General features: G+C 48.1%; 1 protein-coding gene across 1 annotated transcript in view; it reads left to right on the top strand.

The window, feature by feature from the left end:
• Nucleotides 1-20,969, top strand: part of ARID3B (AT-rich interaction domain 3B) — a 33,032-nt gene extending 12,063 nt beyond the window's left edge. Inside the window, exons 3-9 of the mRNA XM_081337058.1 lie at nucleotides 5,409-5,480; nucleotides 6,297-6,369; nucleotides 16,163-16,346; nucleotides 17,327-17,586; nucleotides 18,593-18,847; nucleotides 20,043-20,141; nucleotides 20,638-20,969. Of these exons, the coding sequence (XP_081193184.1) occupies nucleotides 5,409-5,480; nucleotides 6,297-6,369; nucleotides 16,163-16,346; nucleotides 17,327-17,586; nucleotides 18,593-18,847; nucleotides 20,043-20,141; nucleotides 20,638-20,786 (1,092 nt within the window). The 3' untranslated portion in view covers nucleotides 20,787-20,969. The remainder of the gene's footprint in view (nucleotides 1-5,408; nucleotides 5,481-6,296; nucleotides 6,370-16,162; nucleotides 16,347-17,326; nucleotides 17,587-18,592; nucleotides 18,848-20,042; nucleotides 20,142-20,637) is intronic.

Below are 20,969 nucleotides of genomic sequence, written 5' to 3'. Positions count from 1 at the left end.
CTGTAACTGTCGTAGGTATGAGTCAGTTGCCAGGCGTCCCAGTTCTGATCACGCGACCCTTGGGGATGCTGCAACAGTCGTAAGTGTGAAAAACGGCAGTCACTTTTTTCAGTGCCGTTGTAACTTTGAACGAACTGTTGTAAGACGAGGACTACCTGTGTAGTGGGTTTTTTTTGTTGGTTTGCTTGAAAAGTTTGAGGGAGAAATTATTTTTAGGGGTGCTCATTTGCACAGGTGCTTGTCTTTTGGCTCAATGCAAACTCAGCCCCTTCAAAGTTGTTGGAATTAAAGCTGAAGTAAGTCACGAGCATCGGAGTAGTGAGGGTCTATCTCAGGCTTCCTCAACCCTGGCAACCTGGTTGGCTAGGGCATTCTGGGAGTTGAAGTCCACATGTCTTGAACATGGCCAACCCAAACACTGTCCATTGTGGTAGGAATGTAGCCTTAAACAACACATTTAGAAGCTGGGGAGGAATTTGGAATCCAAAACAGCCATTTTTGAACCATCAAAGTAATCAGTAATTACATAAAGGGGCAGGAATTAAATTGACAAGCATTATTTCTGCTCTGTAGTTTTGGTGAAATGTTGTTTTTTTAAAAAAAAATCAGGGGGACCTGGCTCACAGCAAAACCTACTACTATAGTTGCAAAGTAATCTGGATTAAATATGCACTCTAAAAGGCCCACCTTTACACACACACACACACACACCCTTAAAAAGCATAACACAATCTATTTCTCAAGCATTTAAAAAGCTGTCGATGCCAGGAGAGGAATCTGTACCGATAAGCTTAGCGGTGCTTTTCCTCTTTTCTCAGACTGCGTTTGTTGTGAGACGACTGTCTTTATGGGCAACTTAATCTCAGCAGAGATTTATGCTACCGGAGCTTTTTTTTCCATGGCTCCCGGTTCACTTCCAACAGTTCCTCTCCACCCACAAAAGGAATTTGGCTTGTTTCTCTAATAATCCCCAAATTGCATCTCCCACCCACTTAATTCTCTGGACTGAATTCACACAGCTCCTCAAAATAGCTGCCTTCTTTAAGAAATAGCCAGGGTTTTGGAGGGGGGGAATTGTGGTATAGAACCACAGCGGTACAGGTAGTCTTTGACTTACGGCCACAATGGAGCCCAAAATTTACATCGCTAAGCGAGACATGCGTTAAGTGAGTTTTGCCCCATTTCCCAACCTTTCTTTCCACAGTTGTTAAGGGAATCACAGCAGTTGTTAGGGTCGTAACACCCGTCATTAAGTGAATAACTGACTCCCCCCCCCCCCCCCGTTGACTTGTCAAAAAGTCACAAAATAACCTCTGGCGCAATGCAACCCTATCCTAAATACATGCCCAGTTGCCAAGCGTCCGAATTGGCGATCCTGTGAATGGGGGGGGGGGTGCTGCCGCAACGGTGGTAATGTGAAAAACGATCACAAGCCACTTCCCCCCCCCCCAGTGCAGTTGTCATTTTGAACAGTCGCTGAACGGAACGGTTGTAATTTGAAGGCTAGAAATTGAACAAGGAAGCACGTTCTGAGCTCTCCAAGAAGAACCTTTGTGTAGAAAGCCTCTTGCACACATCAGCCTTGGCTGTTTTGTTTGTTTGTTTGTCCCCCCCCCCCCCCGCTACACACACCCACACACGCGTGCACAGGCAAACAGCTTTTGCAGTGAGAATAAACGGCTCCTTCACAAAAACCCTAAAAGGCGTTTGATGAGATTCCCCGTTGGTCTTAAAACGCCCTCTTTTCCAGAAGCAGGTCCCCAAATGATTGGCAGGGTTTCTTTTGTAGAATTCCAAAATCGGAGGGGTGGGGTGGGATGGGCTGGGGGGGCTCGCGATCATGTTAGGAATTTCTAGTGTTGCCCTCAAGGAAAGGATTCAACAGGCTTTTTGCAAGTGGGGGGGGGGCAGGGGCAGAGAGAGAGAGAGGGACTGCAATTGTTTTGGCCCTCTGCATTCCACTCTAATAAGATACTCCAGGTGGCTTGGGAGTAATCCTAAAATAGCTGCGGCTCTTAATTGCTTCTGTAGTCAAGCTTGCCTGCTCTGGGGAGGGGCCGACATGCTTTGATAGTTAACTGGAAGGTGCCAGCAGTTTGGGTAGAGACAAAGCTTTGGAGATGCCTGGAGGACTTAACACCCCCCCCCCACCGCCCTGTAGAACAACACCATTTCAAAATGCTTATTTGGAGCTGCCCGTCCTTTAGAGCTGACTGGAGACATAGCTGCGTGCCCTCACATGCCGGTTTATGACAAGCGCACGGGTGAATTCTACCCAATCTCGGTCAGAGACTCAAAAGAATAAAAACACGTTCTGTACTGGGACTATCCAGTCAAAATCCCAGGAAGTCAACAACAAATAGCTTGCAACCAGCTTGTAACCATCTGCAGCAATGTTCCCCAAGCTTCTGGGCGCCAGGGACCGGTTCTGTGGAGAGAGGTTTTTCCACGGACCGGAGGGTGCGTGCTTTCATGTGCTGCCTGCACCCCGCGGATGGGGCTTTGCTTGTTTGTGTGGACCGGTTGCTGGCATGCCGCAGCCCGGTACTGATCCACGGACCGGGGGTTAGGGACCCCTGATCTACAGCAAGGGTCCCCAACCCCCTGAGTTGTGGATCGGGAGCAGTCTGCAGCACGCTAGAAACTGGGTCACACAAACGAACAAAGCACAGACAGGATACAGGTGGTGCACGAAACACACACACACACACACCGGTCTGCAGAAAATCATCTCTCCATGGAACCGGTCCCTAGCACCCAAAAATTTGGGGGCCACTGGTCTATAGCATTGGTGTCCATCCTTGGCAATTTTAAGACCTGTGGACTTCAATACCCAGAATTCCCCCAGCCAGCATGACTTCTGGAAGTCCACAGGTCTTAAAAGTTGCCCGGGTTGGACACCCCTGGTCTACAAGATGAGTTGGGGGACAAAAGATTACCAAGGAACAAGATGGGGGGGAGAAAGAAAAGGAATTCCAGTAGGGTTAGTTTAGTTTAGTTTTTTTTAAGGGAAGAAAAAAGCTAGAATACAAAAAGATGTGTAGGAAAGAATGTCACTGGGGGACTAAATGGGTGCCGTCATTGACGGATGTTAAGGAGATATAAACCAATTCTTCTGCCAGCTTTGGAGAAGAGCAAATTCACGTAGTTCTGTCCTGTATTGGAATGTCCTACCAACACTAAAACATAGGGTGATTTGGTTTAAATTGGCACTTCCTGTTAAAAGTTCCCTCTGGAGGGAATGCATTCCCGTTTTAAGACCTCTTTTAAGAAGAGGTTGGACAACCGCTTGTCTGAAATGGTATTGTGTTGCCTGAGGAGGGGTTGGACTAGAAGACCTCCCGAGGTCCCTTCCAACTCTGTCATTCAACTGCTTGTGGTCACACTTAAAATGATTTGAAAACGAACGCAGTAGAGCTTTGAAACAATTATTCAAAGTTACTGACTAGACCAGGGGTCTTCAAACTTGGCCCTTTTATGACTTGTGGACTTCAACTCCCAGAATTCCTCAGCCAGCTTTGCTGGCTGAGGAATTCTGGGAGTTGAAGTCCACAAGTCATAAAAGGGCCAAGTTTGAAGACCCCTGGACTAGACAATTCCCATTCCCCCCCCCCCACAGTACAAAAAGCCTGTTCATTTTCCGTGGCAGAGAAGGCATTGCAAAATTGATAGGTTGTTGTTGTTTTTTTTAGATTAGATTAGATTAGATTAGATAACCTTCATTGTCATTTTTTTACTGTGTTTCCTCTATATATACACAAAATGCTAAGCCTGGTCACTTCCTTGAAGATAAAGGCAGAAGCTGATTTTTCTCTTAGCAAGGCTGGTCCTTGGAGAGATGTTTTTTTGCCCTGTTTTGAGATATAAACAGCAACAGTGTTTATTTCCTATCGAAAACATTTGAAATTTGCCACTGTGGTTAAGGGCGGCATATGGCCGGTTGCAAGGTATATACACAATAACAGATAAATATTTTCCTGTGCCTTGGGTAAATTCAAAAAATAAATCAATCCCAGGAGCGTGAATGTTAATATTGTGCGGCTTTAATAGGAGAACTTAAATCATAAGTATGAGTCACTTGCCAAGCGTCTGAAATTTTGATCACGTGACCACAGGATGGTGCGGCGGTCATAAGTGTGAAAAGCGGCCGTAAGTCACTTTTTCCCCAGCGTCGTCGTAACTTTGGAACGGTCTCTAAACAAACTGTTGTAAGCCGAGGACTGCTTGTGCCTGTATCAGGATGCTAACTTGCCTTTAGGGATGCCGGTTGGCCGGTATTGCGAGTGGCCAGTTTAGTCGCGTGGAGAACCTTTAGCCATCCTGCTTGTCAAGACGAGATTTGTGTCTGTAGCTCTTTCTGAAGTTGGCTCAAGAGAGGCAACAGCTGCAACAAAACAGCTGACACAACAGAAGCAGCCATAATCCTCCATTAAATACATTTCGGCTGATGGGCCTCACTGTATAATTGACTTTTCAGCCGGAATTGCTGGCTCATATAAAACCAGCAGGCTTTAAGGCAACCTGTGCCATTCAAAAGATTGGTGTGTGTGTGTGTCTGTGTTTGTGTCTGTGTGTGTGTGTGAGAGAGAGAGAGAGAGAGTCATACTGCCCATCCCCGAGCTATTCATCTTGTTAATTCAGTGTGTGTGTGTCACTGCCAGATGACACTAAACTGTAGGCATTAAAGTGGCTCTAATTAAAAACTGTTTTTTGTTTGGAAACCCCTCCCTGGATTCAGTGGCTTTTCATCTGATTTAAGATCCTGTGTGCTTACCACCAGATGGTGGGTCACACACACACATCCCCTGGCATTTGACCTTATTGGTTTCGCTTTTTGCCTGTTGCCCGGGCGTTTTTGCATTGCAATGTTTGCAGTTGGGAGGGCTATAGTAGTCATCCTTCTATTCCCACAATCCTTAGAAAGTCGGGACTACTCTTCCGTAGCCTTCTGGTCCCACCGCTGCTTGGGCTGTTTTAGTAATCCCTGGTTGGGTTTAGCCTCTTAAATTAGTAGTTCTCAACCTGTGGTCCACAAATCCCTGGGGCCACATGCTTTCACAGGCTTGAAAAAAGTGTTATAATTTAAATCTTAAATCTTGGGGGGGGGCGTCTGTGGCCATGGTCTGTGGCCACAAAAAGTATTTAAAGGAGGTCTGTGCTGAAAGAAAAGGTTGTCTTAAAGTAGAGGTGGGGAACCATAGCCCCTTTATGACTTGTGGGCTTCAGGAATTCTGGGAGTTGAAGTCCACAAGTCATAAAAGGGCCATCCTTCTCCACCCCTACAGTCTGGTTGCCTTTTTGAAAAGCACTTTTGGGACAGCCATGACGTGGACGATTGAGAATCTCCATCGATGCCTGCCGCTCTTTTCTTTTAATAGCTGTCTGCTTTTGGTTTTCTTCCTCTTCAGAACGGGAACCTAACTTGGAGCGAAGAAGCCGACAGTAGCAGAGGAAGAGAGATATCCCGTGATTTTGCCAAGGTCAGTGCAACAGCTTAGCTTTGATTGTCTGTTTGCATCAAGGGTGGAAATGATGCCTACTAAACTGTCGCAAAAACTCTGCTGCCTGGGGTGGCTCTGCTATCTGAAGGGGGCTTGAAAAAAGAACTTTCAAACAGTAACTTGAGTCTTTCGCAAAGGAGGCTTGAATTCCTTCCAAATCAGCTTTCATAGATCTCTTGATCCGGCTGGGCTGATCATCCCTTATCTAGCTTCCTTGGGTTGTAATTTTTAGTACCTCTTAATTATAGTCCTGGCTTCAAATCCACAGGGATTTATTTAGCAAGCATGTGGTGGTGATGGTGGAGCCATTGATCTGGATATCTTTGATAGCCTTGTGTCAGATTGTTTAGGAAAGTGTTTCTCTTAATCTTGGCCACTTTAAAATGCACAGACTTCAACTCTCACAATTCTGGCTGGGCTGGGCTGGGGAATTCTGGGAGTTGAAGTCCTCGCATCTTAAAGCGGACAAGATTGAGAAACGCTGGTTTAGGACATGTGTTTTCTTTATAGCCACCACCTTCTTCTTCAATCCTCACCTCCATTTCAGAAAATCGATAACTGCTGCAACGTTAGCCTCCAAGAACTCGATTTCTAGATCCATATTATCCGTGGCTGGAATGCAAACTACCTGTGTCCCCAGCCTGATTTTTTTTTAAAAAAAACTTGAGGCTGAATTAAACGGGAGCTTCAAATCTGAGTTGAATTGTGCTTTTCCACCCGCTGAACATGGCTCTGGAAACTTGTTTTCCTTTCTACGCCCAGCCCAAGTTAAACTGCGCTTGCTTCATTCCACAGTTGTATGAACTGGACAGTGACCCCGAACGGAAGAAGTTCCTGGACGATCTCTTCATTTTTATGCACAAGAGGGGTGAGTGGGCTTTAGCCTGAAAAAGGGGGAGACAAACACGTGGCTGCTTGTTCTGTATACTGGAGTGAGAAACCTGTGGGGAAGCAGTTTTGTGAGGTGGGAGGGAAAAGGACTCAGGACCTTTTCTTCCAAGGGTATCAGGTAGCACATTTATTGGACAATAGGTCATAAGGATGCCCTTTGTTCCATCTTCCTCAATATCCAGCTCAGTAAAATAGGCGTCGCTTACTAGAACAAAAAGATAAAAAAATCTTCATCTCTAAATTATCCAAAGTTTGGCAGGAAAAGGCAGCAAAGGGGGAACAGAGATGATCAACTGCAATTATTCCTGTTTGACTTGCAATTCAGGGTATATGAGAAGAATTGTGCAGAATCGAACCAGAAGCTCTGGCTCCGAGTTCTGTTCTCACAGTGGCCAAGAAGATGACAATAGGAAGCTGACAAGCAGGATATGCCTGCAGAAATCTTCCTTTTCTCTCTCTTACACACACACACACACACACACACACACACACACACACAGAGAGAGAGAGAGAGAGAGAGAGGTGTTCCCCAACAACTCATTTTGAGAAGCTGGCTACCTCTGAAATGGGAGGCGATACCTGTCTGTCCTGATTAATAGCCATAGATATCCTTCTCCCACAACCTGATACACAGAATAACAGAGTTTGAAGGGTCCTTGGAGGTCGTCTAGTCCAGACATGTCAAACACAAGGCCCGGGGGCCGGATCCGGCCCGCGAAGTAGTTTCATGTGGCCCGCGAAGCCATCCTGGAAACAGTGAGGGAACGGCCCCCACTGCCTTGGCCCAGAGACCCTCCTCCTACCAGAGACCCCCAGATCTGTCCCACTCCTGCCCAGGCCCCCATAGGCACCCTTGATGCGAAGGATGTAGAGCTGGCCACGCCCACCCAGCAGGCCATACGCACCCTAGCCACGCCCACCCAGTAGGCCACGCCCACCCAGGCCACACACACCCCACCCCGAGGGCAACTGCAATGCTGATGCGGCCCTCAATGAAATTGAGTTTGACACCCCTGTTCTAGTCCAACCCCCTTCTTGATCAGGAAACCCTGCACCATTTCAGGCAAATGGCTGTCCAGTCTCTTCCTAAAAACCTCCAGTGATGGAGCAGCCACAATTTCTGGAGGCAAGCTGAATTCCACTGATTAATTGTTCTCACTGTCAGGAAATTTCTCCTTAGGTCTAGGCTGGTTTTTCTCCTTGATTAGGTTTTTTCCTTCTTGTCCTTCCTTCCGCTGTTTTTCCAACTTGAGGAGTTGGTGGTCCTTGCAGCCTCTTGTGGCAGTGATTCTACTCTAGGCTGATTCTTTCCAGTCTGATGCAATATTTCATTTTGTCTCTTCTGAGTCTTCTTTCAGTTTTCATTCTTTGTTTTAGTTTTTTTCAGACAACTTTATCTTAATTACCTGGGCAACTGATCCTAATTATTAACTGGTTTACTTAACAACCAGCATGTCAGCTCTTCTGCACTCTTCTGATTCTCTTTTACCACTCTTCATGCTCATAAAATCCCAACAGGCTCAGTGACCTATGTGATTGATCTGTGTGGGGGTTTTTCAACAGCAATATGGAAATTGCTTTCCATTGCTTTATTTTGGGATGCTTTTCAATTTTCCAGTCCAGCTGACAGCCTCAGAATTTCAAAGTGGTCCTATTGAAGGACTAAGAAATCCTGATCCTTCTTAGGGTCCAGACATCAAATGTAAAAGATTGTCCTTGATAGAAACATGGCCGCAATCGGATCAATTTTAAGTCCTGCCAAAGGCTGAACACAAAGCATTAAGGTTGTGAAGTCAGCTGAGATGTGTTTGAATGGCCTCCCTATCTGTCTTTCAAACTCATCTGTCTTTGAACTATAAATGGATTTTTAAAAATCAATCCAGTCTCCTCGACTCTTAAAGAAACCAATCTTCAGGAGAGAGAAAGCTTTGATGTAGCTGGAATGCTCATGTACGGGCTACTTTTATCATAAAAAGAAACTCTTTGTGGTGTTTATCCTTTTACTTTGGTTGGCTACTTCCTTGTGGTAACTCACAAGACCCAAGAAAAAGACAAAATTATTTCTACTTAGTATAGGTAGGAATGCTTACTCTTGATTTTTTGAAAATCCATTTGAACTCAAGAATGTTTGTGCATTTTTATTTTTGATTTACGTTGCCTATAAATAATTTGTTGGAGTGGTTTATTCTCTTGAAGTTGCCATAGAAATACATAAGTTGTTGCAGGTTGGCATATTTGACAATCAAAAGAGAATATGGAAGAACCGCAATCACTGTAGAATTGTGCAGTTGAGGTTCTGGACATGTTAATTATAGAGTGACAGTTGTATAGATCATGAGTTCTTTCCCGAACAAGTCTCCATGATGGTTAGGGTTAAAACTAATAGCACAATAAACTGGGAAACCACAAAACCATCTAACTTTTGAGCAATGGCGTAAAATAGCTCATTCCAGTTTCAACTGACAAGCTATTTACTTCCCTAACTGTGGCCTTGAGTAGATGACAACATTTAGGAGACCAGGAGAATCTTTTAAGGCCTAAGAGTTCCCATTTGTCTGAGGCAATGGCTCTTAACAATTACGCTGTTGACAATTATGGTCTCGTCGAGAAGCAGATGAAAAATTAATACAGTTGTGACCAAGAACTGTTAACTCTCTCGCGCGCTCCAGTTTCCCAAATTCTCAGCGCCGTTCAAATTCAGGCAAAGTTTTTCAACTTTTCTGTTCAATGCACTGGCTTTCTCTTCTATTTTCTATTGGAGATATAGCCATCTGCTCACTCTCCCCCCCCCCCCCAGAAACCTTAATAGAAAGAGGTTGGCTGGGTGGAAAACTGAAGCAGGCAGAGACCATTTGCAGATTCTGCAACTCCAGTGCTGTAAACGTATGAATGATTCTGTGGTCATGAAAACGGTTTTGCTCACACCACACACACACACACACACACACGCACACACTTCAGATTATATAGCTTTGCCGCTGCTCAAGGTTGTACATGACCTCAGTTTTCCCAGATGGCTTGTTCTTCCTACATTTGATGGGTCTCTCCATAGAAGGAGCTTTGTGAGCCTGACTAAATGGCTTCCTGTTGTTGTGTATCTTATCTGCTTCTTTTCAGATGTGGAAAAACTCTTAATATTGCTAACTGCTGCTGCTGGAGGCTGGGGGGGGCAGTTTTATCTCCAGCCAGCAGTGGCACTAATCAAAGTATCTGGCAGGCAGCCTTATGAAGACCCCCTCAGTTGTTTTAAGTTTGCTGTCTTCCCATTTACCTTCCAGTTAGTTACAAGCATTTGAGCTTATCCACTGATGAACCTTTGATGCAGCAGGACAACGGCCCCCGTTGTTCCTCTCCTGTCCCAAAAGTGCTTTTTCAGGAGGCAACCGGACTTCCTTGTTCTTCTTTGAAGACGTTTCGCTTCTCCTCCGAGAAGCTTCTTCAGCTCTGACTGGAGGGTGGGGAATGGAGCTGTCCGAGCTGAAGAAGCTCCTTGGAGGAGAAGCGAAACGTCTTCAAAGAAGAACAAGGAAGTCCAGTTGCCTCCTGAAGAAGCACCTTTGGGTTAACTGTGAGCTGAGCATCTCCATAGACCAGGGGTCTTCAAACGTGGCCCTTTTGCAGCTTGTGGACTTCAACTCCCAGAATTCCTCAGCCAGGCGCGTGTGCCTATCAGGACTAACCCATTGGGCTGAGCTTAGTCGGTTCGGTTTTAATTTAGAAGGTTTTAGGCTGGTTTTGATTTAGAATATTGAGAATATTGGACGGCTGTGGCCAATTACAGTTTGTAAATCACTGCACAGGTAGTCCTCGAACTACAGCAGTTCATTTAGTGACCATTCAAAGTTACAGCGCCACTGAAGAAGAGCAACTGGCGACCGTTTTTCACCCTTCCAGACCAGTGCAGCATCCCCAGGGTCCCGCCATCGTGACATTCAGATGCTCAGAAACTCAGCCATTTTTGCAACGGCGGCCGGGTCCCCGGGATCCCCCTTTTGCGACCTTCCAACAAGCACAGTCGCCGGGGAAACCAGACTCTCTTTACCAACCGTTGTAACTGACTTGACCACCGAGGCGATTCATTTGACAGCGGTGGCACGCAACGTCGTAAAATGGGGCGAAGCTCACTTTCCAAAAAAAAAAAAAAAATGTCTCGCTTAGCGAGGGGAACTTTGGGCTCCCTCTGTGGTCGTACGTTGAGGACTAGACTTTTCGATGGCTTCGTGTGCTATTTTAAGGCCAAAATCTTTCGATTTCTTTGGTAAACCCGGCGTTTCTCCTTCCGATTTCACCGGGGAAGGAGAGCTGGCTCACGGGTCAGCAGTAGCCCAGCTGTCGAACATCTGGTGGAGGCGTTGAGAGAGAGCAACCTATATTAAACCCAGCTGGGCCAGGAGGTGTCCAGCAACAGAACCCTTTGGAGGCTGAAGGCATCCGGGGGCCGCTTCTGGCTTCTGGCCCAGCGGCTCCACGGGGCAGCAGGAGGTTTAGCAGCCATATTTGGGGGGGGGGGCAGGTATCTGTTAAGGCTGCCTTCAACTTGGCAACTAGGCTCCGAAATAGCTGTGATCTGTCAGTCTGGCCCTCTTTTCTGGGGGGGGGGGAAGCCGAACTGCATGGCATTTCCATAAGGTAAAGGTAAAACTGGGGCTCCTGTCAAATAAGGCGTGATTGATTGCTTCCCTGCTCCTGCTTTGATAAGCAGGCGTGACAGTCTGCAGGCTTGTGAAGTCAGGTAACTGAGCGCTGCTGCCACCTCCGGAGGTGCAAATACCCGCTGTGGAAACAGTCCAAGATGGGGCGGGGGGGGGGGGCTGGAGTAAATTAAGCTGGCCAGACCGAAGCTGCTTTCTCAGCTTTTTGCCTTACTTGTTTCCAAATAAAATTGAAGGGCAGAGCTGGTGTCCTTTCATGTGAAGAGAGAACCTAATGGCTGGCAACATGTCTTCATGACTGGTGCCTTCTGAGGTCTTCCTTCCTTCCATTCCCATCTTCCTTCCTTCCTTCCTTCCTTCCTTCCATTCCCATCTTCCTTCCTTCCTTCCATTCCCATCTTCCTTCCTTCCTTCCTTCCTTCCTTCCTTCCTTCCTTCCTTCCTTCCTTCCTTCCTTCCTTCCTCCCTCCCATTCCCATCCCCATCTTTCTTCCTTCCTCGCATCTCCCTTCCTTCCTCCCATTCCCATCTTCCTTCCTTCCTCCCCTTCCTTCCTTCCTTCCTCCCTCCCTCCCTCCCTCCCTCCCTTCCTTCCTTCCTTCCTTCCTCCCTCCCTCCCATTCCCATCCCCATCTTTCTTCCTTCCTCGCATCTCCCTTCCTTCCTCCCCTTCCCATCTTCCTTCCTTCCTCCCCTTCCTTCCTTCCTCCCTCCCTCCCTCCCTTCCTTCCTTCCTTCCTTCCTCCCTCCCATTCCCATCCCCATCTTTCTTCCTTCCTCGCATCTCCCTTCCTTCCTCCCATTCCCATCTTCCTTCCTTCCTCCCCTTCCTCCCTCCCTCCCTCCCTCCCTCCCTTCCTTCCTTCCTTCCATTCCCATCTTCCTTCCTTCCATTCCCATCTTCCTTCCTTCCTTCCTTCCTTCCTTCCTCCCTCCCTCCCATTCCCATCCCCATCCCCATCTTTCTTCCTTCCTCGCATCTCCCTTCCTTCCTCCCATTCCCATCTTCCTTCCTTCCTCCCCTTCCTTCCTTCCTTCCTCCCTCCCTCCCTTTCTTCCTTCCTTCCTCCCATTCCCATCTTCCTTCCTTCCTTCCTTCCTTCCTTCCTTCCTTCCTTCCTTCCTTCCTTCCTTCCTTCCTTCCTTCCTTCCTTCCTTTGTTGTGGGTGCTCCATCACCGGAGGTTTTTAAGAAGAGACTGGACAGTCGTTTGTCTAAAATGATGTAGGGTCTAGGGTCTCCTGTTTGCGCAGTGGGGGGTTGGACTAGAAGACCTCCAAAGTCCCTTCCAACTCTGTTATTCTGTTCTGTCTCACTGGGTTGATTATACTAGAAGAGTTTCTCTTTGTGGCCCTCAGTCCTTTCCTATCTGTCTCTGTTGTTATTAACTCCAACCACAAACACAGTTGGGGAGAAATTGAGGGAAAGTACCTTACGAGAGGAGGCTTAGGATGATGGAGAAACCTCACCTTTCCCTTAAAAAATGAATAGCAGATATTTTGGACATTTTGATGAGATTTGTCTTCAGTAGCCTTATTGAATTTGATGGGGATCGTGATTCAACTACTAATAAAGATGTCCAGTTCGCGAATGCTGAGCTAGTATTGATGGGCGCCCCAGCTTTTCACAATTTGAAAAAGTGAGGATTCAAGCCTTTCTTCCTTAAAAAGCTGCTTTCTTCTGAAGTCTTTCGGCCACTGTTGTTTTGGTGGCTCAACCTGGTCTGATTTTGATTTACCCACATAGCTTGGGATCGGGTAGCCCGAGTGGAGGGGCAGGCCCAGCAGAGGAATTGGGACCTCCAGGTTACATCCGAAGGCAAAGCAAGGGCTGACCTCTCCCCACTAACAAAGATGGGGACTTTTGCAGAGTTGCAGACTCACGGTCCCTGTGCAGAGATGCTGGAAAATACAGTAATTAAAAAAAAGGTCCCCGTATCAAACGGCAACAAGTCTTATTATGCCTTTGCTGTGGTCGGTGACCTTTCCCTCTGGAATTCTCCCCTCTGACCCACAGATCATTAATCCCCACCCTGCCAGATGACAGTCATCCATCATGAGCTCTGACAAGCCTTGCAGCCAGCTGTGAAAAGATCAGGCCTGGCCTCTTTCCATCCCAAGATACTCATTTTTCAACTTTCCCGTTTCAGCACCAGGGGCTTCCAGGAACAACTTATCACCAGCCCCTTCTGGGGGGGCGGGCTGGCTCTGGAAGGGGAGGTGGGGAGGAGGGCACCCAGTACAAGACCTTTCCACACTTACTGGGTGTGTGTGCTTATTTCTCCTCACCTTTGCTTGTGAGAGGCTCTTGAGGGTGCAGACCTCCCGAGAATGGGAAGGCAAACTGTCTTGCACACACACACACGCACACACACACACACACACACACACACTTTTCTCGCTGAGTCTATTTTAAAATAAAAAAGAAGGAGAGAGAGGATAGGAACATATTTTATTCTGTTCTTCAGATAATCTCTCCATTTGGTTTGAGTTAAAAAAAAATTAAATGAGCTGTCCAAGTTGGATGATGATGATGATGATTATAGCATTTTGAACAGCAGCACAAAATATTGTCTGTTAAAGTTTGGGAGGATGACGTTTTTCTTGGTAAAGCTGAAAGCTGAGGGGTCCTGGTTGAGCTTCTCTTGGCAGGTGGTTTGTAGAGTAGGATTTGCAAACTGTCTGGGGCCCTGATGGATGGGTAGACCTTTGTGTTTTGCGGGTTAGAAAATGCAGATAGTTTTAAAAGGTTGGCTCTTTAAAATTAAGAGCCAGGGTGGTGCAGTGGTTGGAATGCAGTATTACAGACTAACTCTGCCCACAGCCAGGAGTTCAATCCTGGACCGGCCCAAGGTTGACTCAGCCTTCCATCCTTCTGAAGTCGGTCAAATGAGGACCCAGATTGTTGGGGGCAAATGTGCTGACACTCTAAACCGCTTAGAGAGGGCCGTAAAGCACTGTGAATCAGTAAATAAATGCTATTCCTTCCCTCCCTTCCTCCCTCCCTTCCTCCCTCCCTCCCTTCCTTCCTTCCTTCCTTCCTTCCGCTTAGAATGCAGTATTACAGGCTAACTCTGCCCACAGCCAGGAGTTCGATCCTGGATCAGCTCAAGGTTCACTCAGCCTTCCGTCCTTCCGAGGTCGGTCAAATGAAGACCCAGATTGTTGGAGGGCAATAGGCCTGATTCTGTAAACCGCTTAGAGAGGGCCGTAAAGCACTGTGAAGTGGTATATAAGTCTTAAGTGCTATTGCTATTGTTTTTGTAGAATCTCTAGAGGCCACATTGCATCCTTTAGGTGTTGTTGTTGTTAGCTGCGAAGTCGTGTCCGACCCATCGCGACCCTATGGACAAAGTTCCTCCAGGCCTTCCTGTCCTCTACCATCTTCTGGAGTCCATTTAAGCTCACGCCTACTGCTTCAGTGACTCCATCCAGCCACCTCATTCTCTGTCGTCCCCTTCTTCTATTGCCCTCAATCTTTCCCAGCATTAGGCTCTTCTCCAGTGAGTCCTTCCTTCTCATTAGGTGGCCAAAGTATTTGAGTTTTAGCTTCAGGATCTGGCCTTCTAAAGAGCAGTCAGGATTGATCTCCTCTAGGACTGACCGGTTTGATCGCCTTGCAGTCCAAGGGACTCGCAGGAGTCTTCTCCAGCACCATAGTTCAAAGGCCTCAATTCTTTGGCGCTCAGCCTTTCTTATGGTCCAATCCTTTAGGTGTGCCAGCCACCAACTCCTGTAAATTGTCTTCCATCTGGAGACAGTCATCATCATCATTTTGGCAATCATTCAAGGACAGAATCCTGGCTCGATTCACCCATAAATAAGCCATAATTAATCTGTAGCCAGCTTGACCTCCTAGGCCTTCTCAAAAGCCAACATTAACGTCCATCATATATGGCAAAGGTGCCCCTTTCCCAGTTGGGCGCCATATATCTGGCCATGTGAACATCCTCTGGGACAGGCATGGACATCCCGCACCAAGCTCAAAACCAATCTTCCAATTACGATTTAGTAATTTGAACCTCAAGCCAACCACCAATTTTTAATTAGCAAACTTTCTACTAGAGGCTACGCGCAAGAACAGCTGCTCCGAAGCATTTGTTCCTAACCCAGAGACGTATTAATCTGTCAAGCTTTTAGACATTAAAAGCGGTAGAACAGTACATCAATACTTTTCTGCTTTGGACCTTGAGCCCAAGTTACAGGAAATCTGTTTTATGGGCAAAATCTCTTTAAGTTTGGAGATTTCTCACCCTTTCCGGTCAAACTGGCTCTTATCTGTGATGTTCTCCCTGCGGCATTTCCTATTTTTCTTTGCAGTGTGTGTGCCTTCAGGATTTCACTGGCTAGATTGGTTTATAAAATGCTAAAGCAATGCCAAAACTTTAACCCGATCATCTACTTTCCTGCTCGAAAAATGGCTTCAAGGGAGAAGCCTGTCTGAGGGGAAATGATCTGTGTTTCTTAAGAGCAAATCTATTTTGTGTAAACGAGAGGAAAAGTTCTGAGTGGCAGTGCCTTAAGAGTTTGATTGATGGGTTAGGGTGGTTGTGTGCAGTAGAGCCTAGAGAAAGAGGAACGGACAATCTTTGGGGCTGTCAAAGGATTTCAGACCAAATTGAGGGGCAGGTCAGAGGTCAGTTGTTAGTGGTCTGTCATATCACACTGGCTAGGGAATCCTGGGAATGGAAGTCCACCCGTCTTAATGTTCCCAAGATTGAGAAGCAATGGTCTAGAACAGGGCTCTCCAAACTTGGCAACTTTAAGACTTGTGGACTTCGATTCCCAGAATTCCCCAGCCAGCATTTGCTGGCTGGGGAATTCTGGGAGTTGAAGTCCACAAGTCTTAAAGTTGCCAGGTTTGGATGTACCATTTGAGACTGGGACAAAAGACCAAAAAAAAAAAAGACGGAATACAGTTAGATGATGCTTCCTTAGCCTTTAATAAATGTCGGGAAGGTTAAAGGAATCAAGTCTCAAGTCCTGGTGGAAAATACCTCCATTGGTGGAAGGAAATGGGGAGCTTTCCTTGGTTTGTAGAAGCGGTGCAAGGTGGAAGGTCTCCTGGTAACCTGTTGTCTTTTTTTATCCTTTCTCTTTCCTCCGTGCTGTCATTCAGGGACACCCATCAATCGCATCCCGATCATGGCCAAGCAGATCCTTGACCTCTATATGCTCTACAAGCTGGTGACCGAAAAAGGAGGCTTGGTGGAGATCATCAACAAGAAGATCTGGAGGGAGATCACCAAAGGCCTTAACCTCCCCACCTCCATCACCAGCGCGGCATTTACCCTTCGCACCCAGTAAGTCCTGGCAGGACTGGGTATGAGCATTACAGGAAGAAGAGTCAAAGGCCTTCGGTCCCTTGGTGTCTGGGAGTTGAAGTCCACAAGTCTTGAGGTTGCCAAGGTTGGACACCCCTGCCCTAAAGTTTTTGTGCACTTCTTGCTTCAGAGTGGTGTCTGACCTGACTACCTTCAGCCCAGGATATTAAACCACCGGCTCAAGAGAATACGTGGATTCCTCCATCTTAGCAGGCTCTCTCAAACTGGGCAACTTTAAGATGTGTGGACTGCAACTCCCAGAATTCCCCAGGCAGCATGGGGAGAAACACTGCATCTTGGTAAACCTGAGGTGTAATAAGGGTGCCGTGTAGGACCAGAAGGCCTTCACAGCATTCCTTGGTGACACCAGAATCCCTTCAGAATAGGTGGGGCTTTCTTCTTGTTGAAGGCCTATATTTTAGCACACACACACACACACACCCTCATGCAAACTAGGGCTTCGGCCCTCAACTTGTCACGCCAAGAGTGGCCTACATCTTTCTTTGGCTGTGTGAAGTTGCTCATTTCCACGGTAGGCAATCCTGTCGTTTGTCTTTTTCACATAACAAGGGGAGGAAACCCAGCAGTTTGGTTTCTGGATCATGGTTTACCTCGTAGGCCAGGACTCCTTCAACAGTGGCTTATTATCAGGTGTGAAGAATTTTTTTTTGGGGGGGGGTCACAAGCTGAGTTTCAGCCAAGCTAATGTATTGCTCAAACCTGTACACAAGAATCTAGTCAACTATCGGTCTGGGCTAAAATGGCACCAGATAAGAAATAACCGAATTCAAGACTTAGACCGTTTGTGACAACAACCTAATGATTCCAGGCCGATTCCTCTCTTGACTCCATCCCCGGGCTCTGCCTCTCCTCGTCCTGCCCTTAGCAAGATGCGTGGCGACTTCGTCTCGTTCTCTTGCCTCCTGATCCAGCTGAGCCCCTCCCGTTTTCCTCCCCAGGTATATGAAGTACCTCTATGCCTACGAATGTGAGAAGAAGTCCTTAAGCTCACCTGCCGAGCTGCAGGCCGCCATTGACGGCAACCGGCGGGAAGGCCGGCGGCCCAGTTACAGCTCCCCTTTGTTCAGCTTCTCCCCCGCAGCCCCAGGACCCCCTTCGCTCCTCTGTCCCCCCAAGATCCGCTTCCCCCTCGTCAGCCTCGCCCCCAGCAGCACGACTAGCAACCTCCACCTGTCCTCAGCAGGCCCTCTCAGGAAAGGTGAGCCGGTCCTTGTAAAAATTATAAGTGTTATTGGTATTGTTTTGTTAAGCACCGAAGCAGTCTTTTGTGGCTTTTTTTTTTAAAAAAAGGATGCCAAGCAGGGCTGCATCCCTGCATCCGATTGGGGATAATCCAGGATTTTAGGGCAGGTGGGAGGATGCTAAACTTAGAAGTCATAAAGCTTGAAGAAACGGCCGTGGGAAATACAGGGGATTTTGGATGCTTGGCAAGAAATCTGTAGCTGTTCTGCGTAGTTATTCAGAGTCTCTCCGTGTTGGGCACCGCCTGCGTATAGCTCTTTTGGGGTTTACCCTAAAGCAGTGATGGCGAACCTTTTAGAGACCGAGGGCCCAAACTGCAACCCAAAACCCACTTATGTATCCTCGGGTGCCGGGTGGGTGTGGCCCATTTGGGTGGGCATGGCTCATTGGGTGGGTGTGGCTGCGGTGGTAATGGCAGACTGGGTGGGACTAAAAAGTTCAATCAATCAACTCCAACTTTGCAAGATCTTTTTTTTCCCGTGAGAAGTTGAAGTTGATCGATTGAAACTTTTTTTTTCTTGCACACGGTGGAGGCCTAAAGTGAAAAGGTTTTATAAAACCCAGCTGAAGGCCTAGGACGGGCAACAGCGCGCATGCCCACAGAGAGGGCTGTGCGTACCACCTGTGGCACACGTGCCATAGGTTCGCCACCACGGCCCTAAAGCAAAGATATCCAACCTGGGCTTCTGGACTTCAACTCCCAGAATTCCATTCTTACTAGAGAATGCTGGGAGTTGAAGTCCACCAATGGGCCGAATGCCACCTCAGAGACTTCACGTTGGACATCCCCGTCCCAAGTCCTCTGCTGGCTCCGTGGCTGGTTTTGCTCTCCACGTCAGGCCCATCTTTATAATCTAGGATGAAGCTTGGTCTGTTGGTTCCATGCTTGCCTGTTTCTTGAGTGAACCCAGGTGCTTCTCCCGCCTTACGCAAGGTCCTGAGAATTACTCTCCCCGCTGCAGGGGATGGCCTGCCTTTGACCACCTCCGCGCCAAATCGTCTCGCCGTGCCCGTGGGCTTGGCCGGCCAGCAGGCCACGGCAGCCACCAGAACGGCCACCTTGGAACAGTTGAAGGAACGGCTGGAGTCCGGGGAACCGGTGGAGAAGATGGCCCGGATGACGGAGGAAGAACAGCGCTTCGTCCAGCAGGCCTTTCAGAGGAACCTCTTCAGCATGGCCCGACAGCTGCCCATGAAGATTAAGATCAACGGCCGAGGTGAGCCCACGCTGGCCAGCCGGGCTGCGGTCTCTGTCCCCTCGCTTGCTCCAGCCCAGCCTCGGCCCCAGGGGAGTCTCTGCTCCATTTGGTCTCGATTTTCTCCCCCACCCCCAAACGACCATTGTTTTCCACAAGGTGTCAAGTTTCCGACTTGTGTGGGTCCGAGGGATTGTTGACCTTAAAAGTCCTTTATTAGCCTAATACACCCGGCAAATGCTTGCTGGAAGGAAGCTGGAATCTGAAGTCTCCGCCCCTTGCACAATATATTAAAAGACAATTCTCCACCTTTCTAATTTTGTCTTTAATCATATTCTCCAATTAATTTGAAGAATCAGTTTCCCTTCCGTTAGAAGACCCGCCAAAGCCTTATCTTCTTAATTAGAGATGGCCTTGAAAAGTGCAATCCTACTCATCCCCCCCTCCTAACCTTAAACTAAAACAATACACAAGTCTTAAAGCCATACACAAGTTTAACATAGGAAATAGCTACTTCCTCATCTCCTGTCAAGCAATAACATTCGATGTTAGCAGCGTTGACCCAAGGATTCTTATTAATTTCAGTGTTTTGTTTTAAATTCACACGGACCCTTAGGGTGGAGGAAGTGGGGAGACAAGAGTCAAATCCCTCTTGGCTTCATCCGAAGAGTTTGAGCCATTCGGATCTTAAGGAACATCCGAGGCCTTCGGATTCTCCCTGCTCTCCCACCTCCCCAATAACAAGATGGGGGCTACTGGCTTTTCACCGGGTGGGGGAAAGTGAACCTCACTTTGGGAGTGGCTGCGTCTCTAGCCCCTGGTTGAGTTATTACGTCGTCATGCCGTGCCGCCACCCCCCCTTTCCAATCAAATAGTTTCTTTTGTGGCTTAGCAGGTTCTCTGAGTCCTAGCTTGGTCTGCTCTGCAAGCCAAACCGCGATGGGTCATTCATTCAAGCAAGCGTGCTTAGGCGCCCTGCGGGCTTAAAGCAACGTGGGAACCAGATTGTGGGTTTTGTGGCAAACTTCCCTCCTGTAAGCGGCTCCAGGTAGCAGCTTCCGTGGCATCTGATGGGTGCTGGGATCAGGCTGATCCTTTGCAGAAATCCCATCCCGGTAGATAAGCTGTTGTATAAGTTGCAAGCCTCAATCAGCCCTCCTTAGTTTTTCTGCTTTTTTTTTTCTTTCTTTCTCCCATTCTCTCCCCCCCTCTCCAGAAGATAAGTCAGATCCAGCAGCAGCAGCTTTAAACTGGACCCCTTCTGGCTTCGGCAGCATCAATATGTCAGTGGAAATCAACGGCACAATCTATGCAGGTGAGAGCATCGGGAAGTAAGCCCAGGGGTTGAATCCAGTTTCAGAGAAGCCTCCCCAAACCACTGCCTTGGGCTCCGTAGTTGGGATTTCTCTCACGCTTCCTCGCAGCACATGGGGACCTGCCAAGGGGAGCTCCCAAGCCAGAGGGATCCCTCTGGGCATAGAGGCCCCGGGGTTGGCCTCTGGAAGATGCGGTTTCTCCTTCCCACCACTCAGATCTTCTTGGGAGCATTGACAAGAGTTTGGATGGTTCATCTGCCCCCGTGTGTTGTTTTTTTTTTTTCTTTTCTCAACCTTGGCAACTTTCAGATGCGTGGACTTCAACTCCCAGAATTCCTCAGCCAGCAAAGCTGGCTGAGGAATTCTGGTAGTTGAAGTCCACGCGTCTGAAAGTTGCCACGGTTGAAGGCCCCCCCCTGCTTTATGTACCTGGCTGAGCTCTGCTTCGAAGCGGTCAACTAACCAACCCTCCTCCTCTCTTTCCCCCCTCAACAGGCGTCCTCTTTGCCCAAAAGCCCGTCGTCCACCTCCTTGCCGGCTCCAACACCCAGAGCACCGGCGGGGCAATCAGCAGCTCTCCCAGCCCCACCTCCTCCTCCAGAGGCACCCCCAGCGCCGAGCCCTCCACCAGCTGGTCTCTCTGAGGGTCCCAGCCTCCAGCGGCTCCTCCGTCCCCAGGAGAAGTTGCCTCCACTCCTCCCTCCCCCCCAACACCCCGTTGATCTGGTCCCAAGCAGCCTCTCCTGCCCCCGCCCGGGAGAGCCCGCCAGCCGTGTCTGTGCTGGCGAGTTTCCCATCCGGATGGACCTCGCTGGCCTTTTAGCCTT

The sequence above is a fragment of the Vipera berus genome (genome assembly GCF_964194415.1).
Source record: "Vipera berus genome assembly, chromosome: 12".
In the NCBI taxonomy this organism is placed as follows: Eukaryota; Metazoa; Chordata; class Lepidosauria; order Squamata; family Viperidae; genus Vipera; species Vipera berus.
This window is presented reverse-complemented; position numbering and strand designations above follow the sequence as displayed.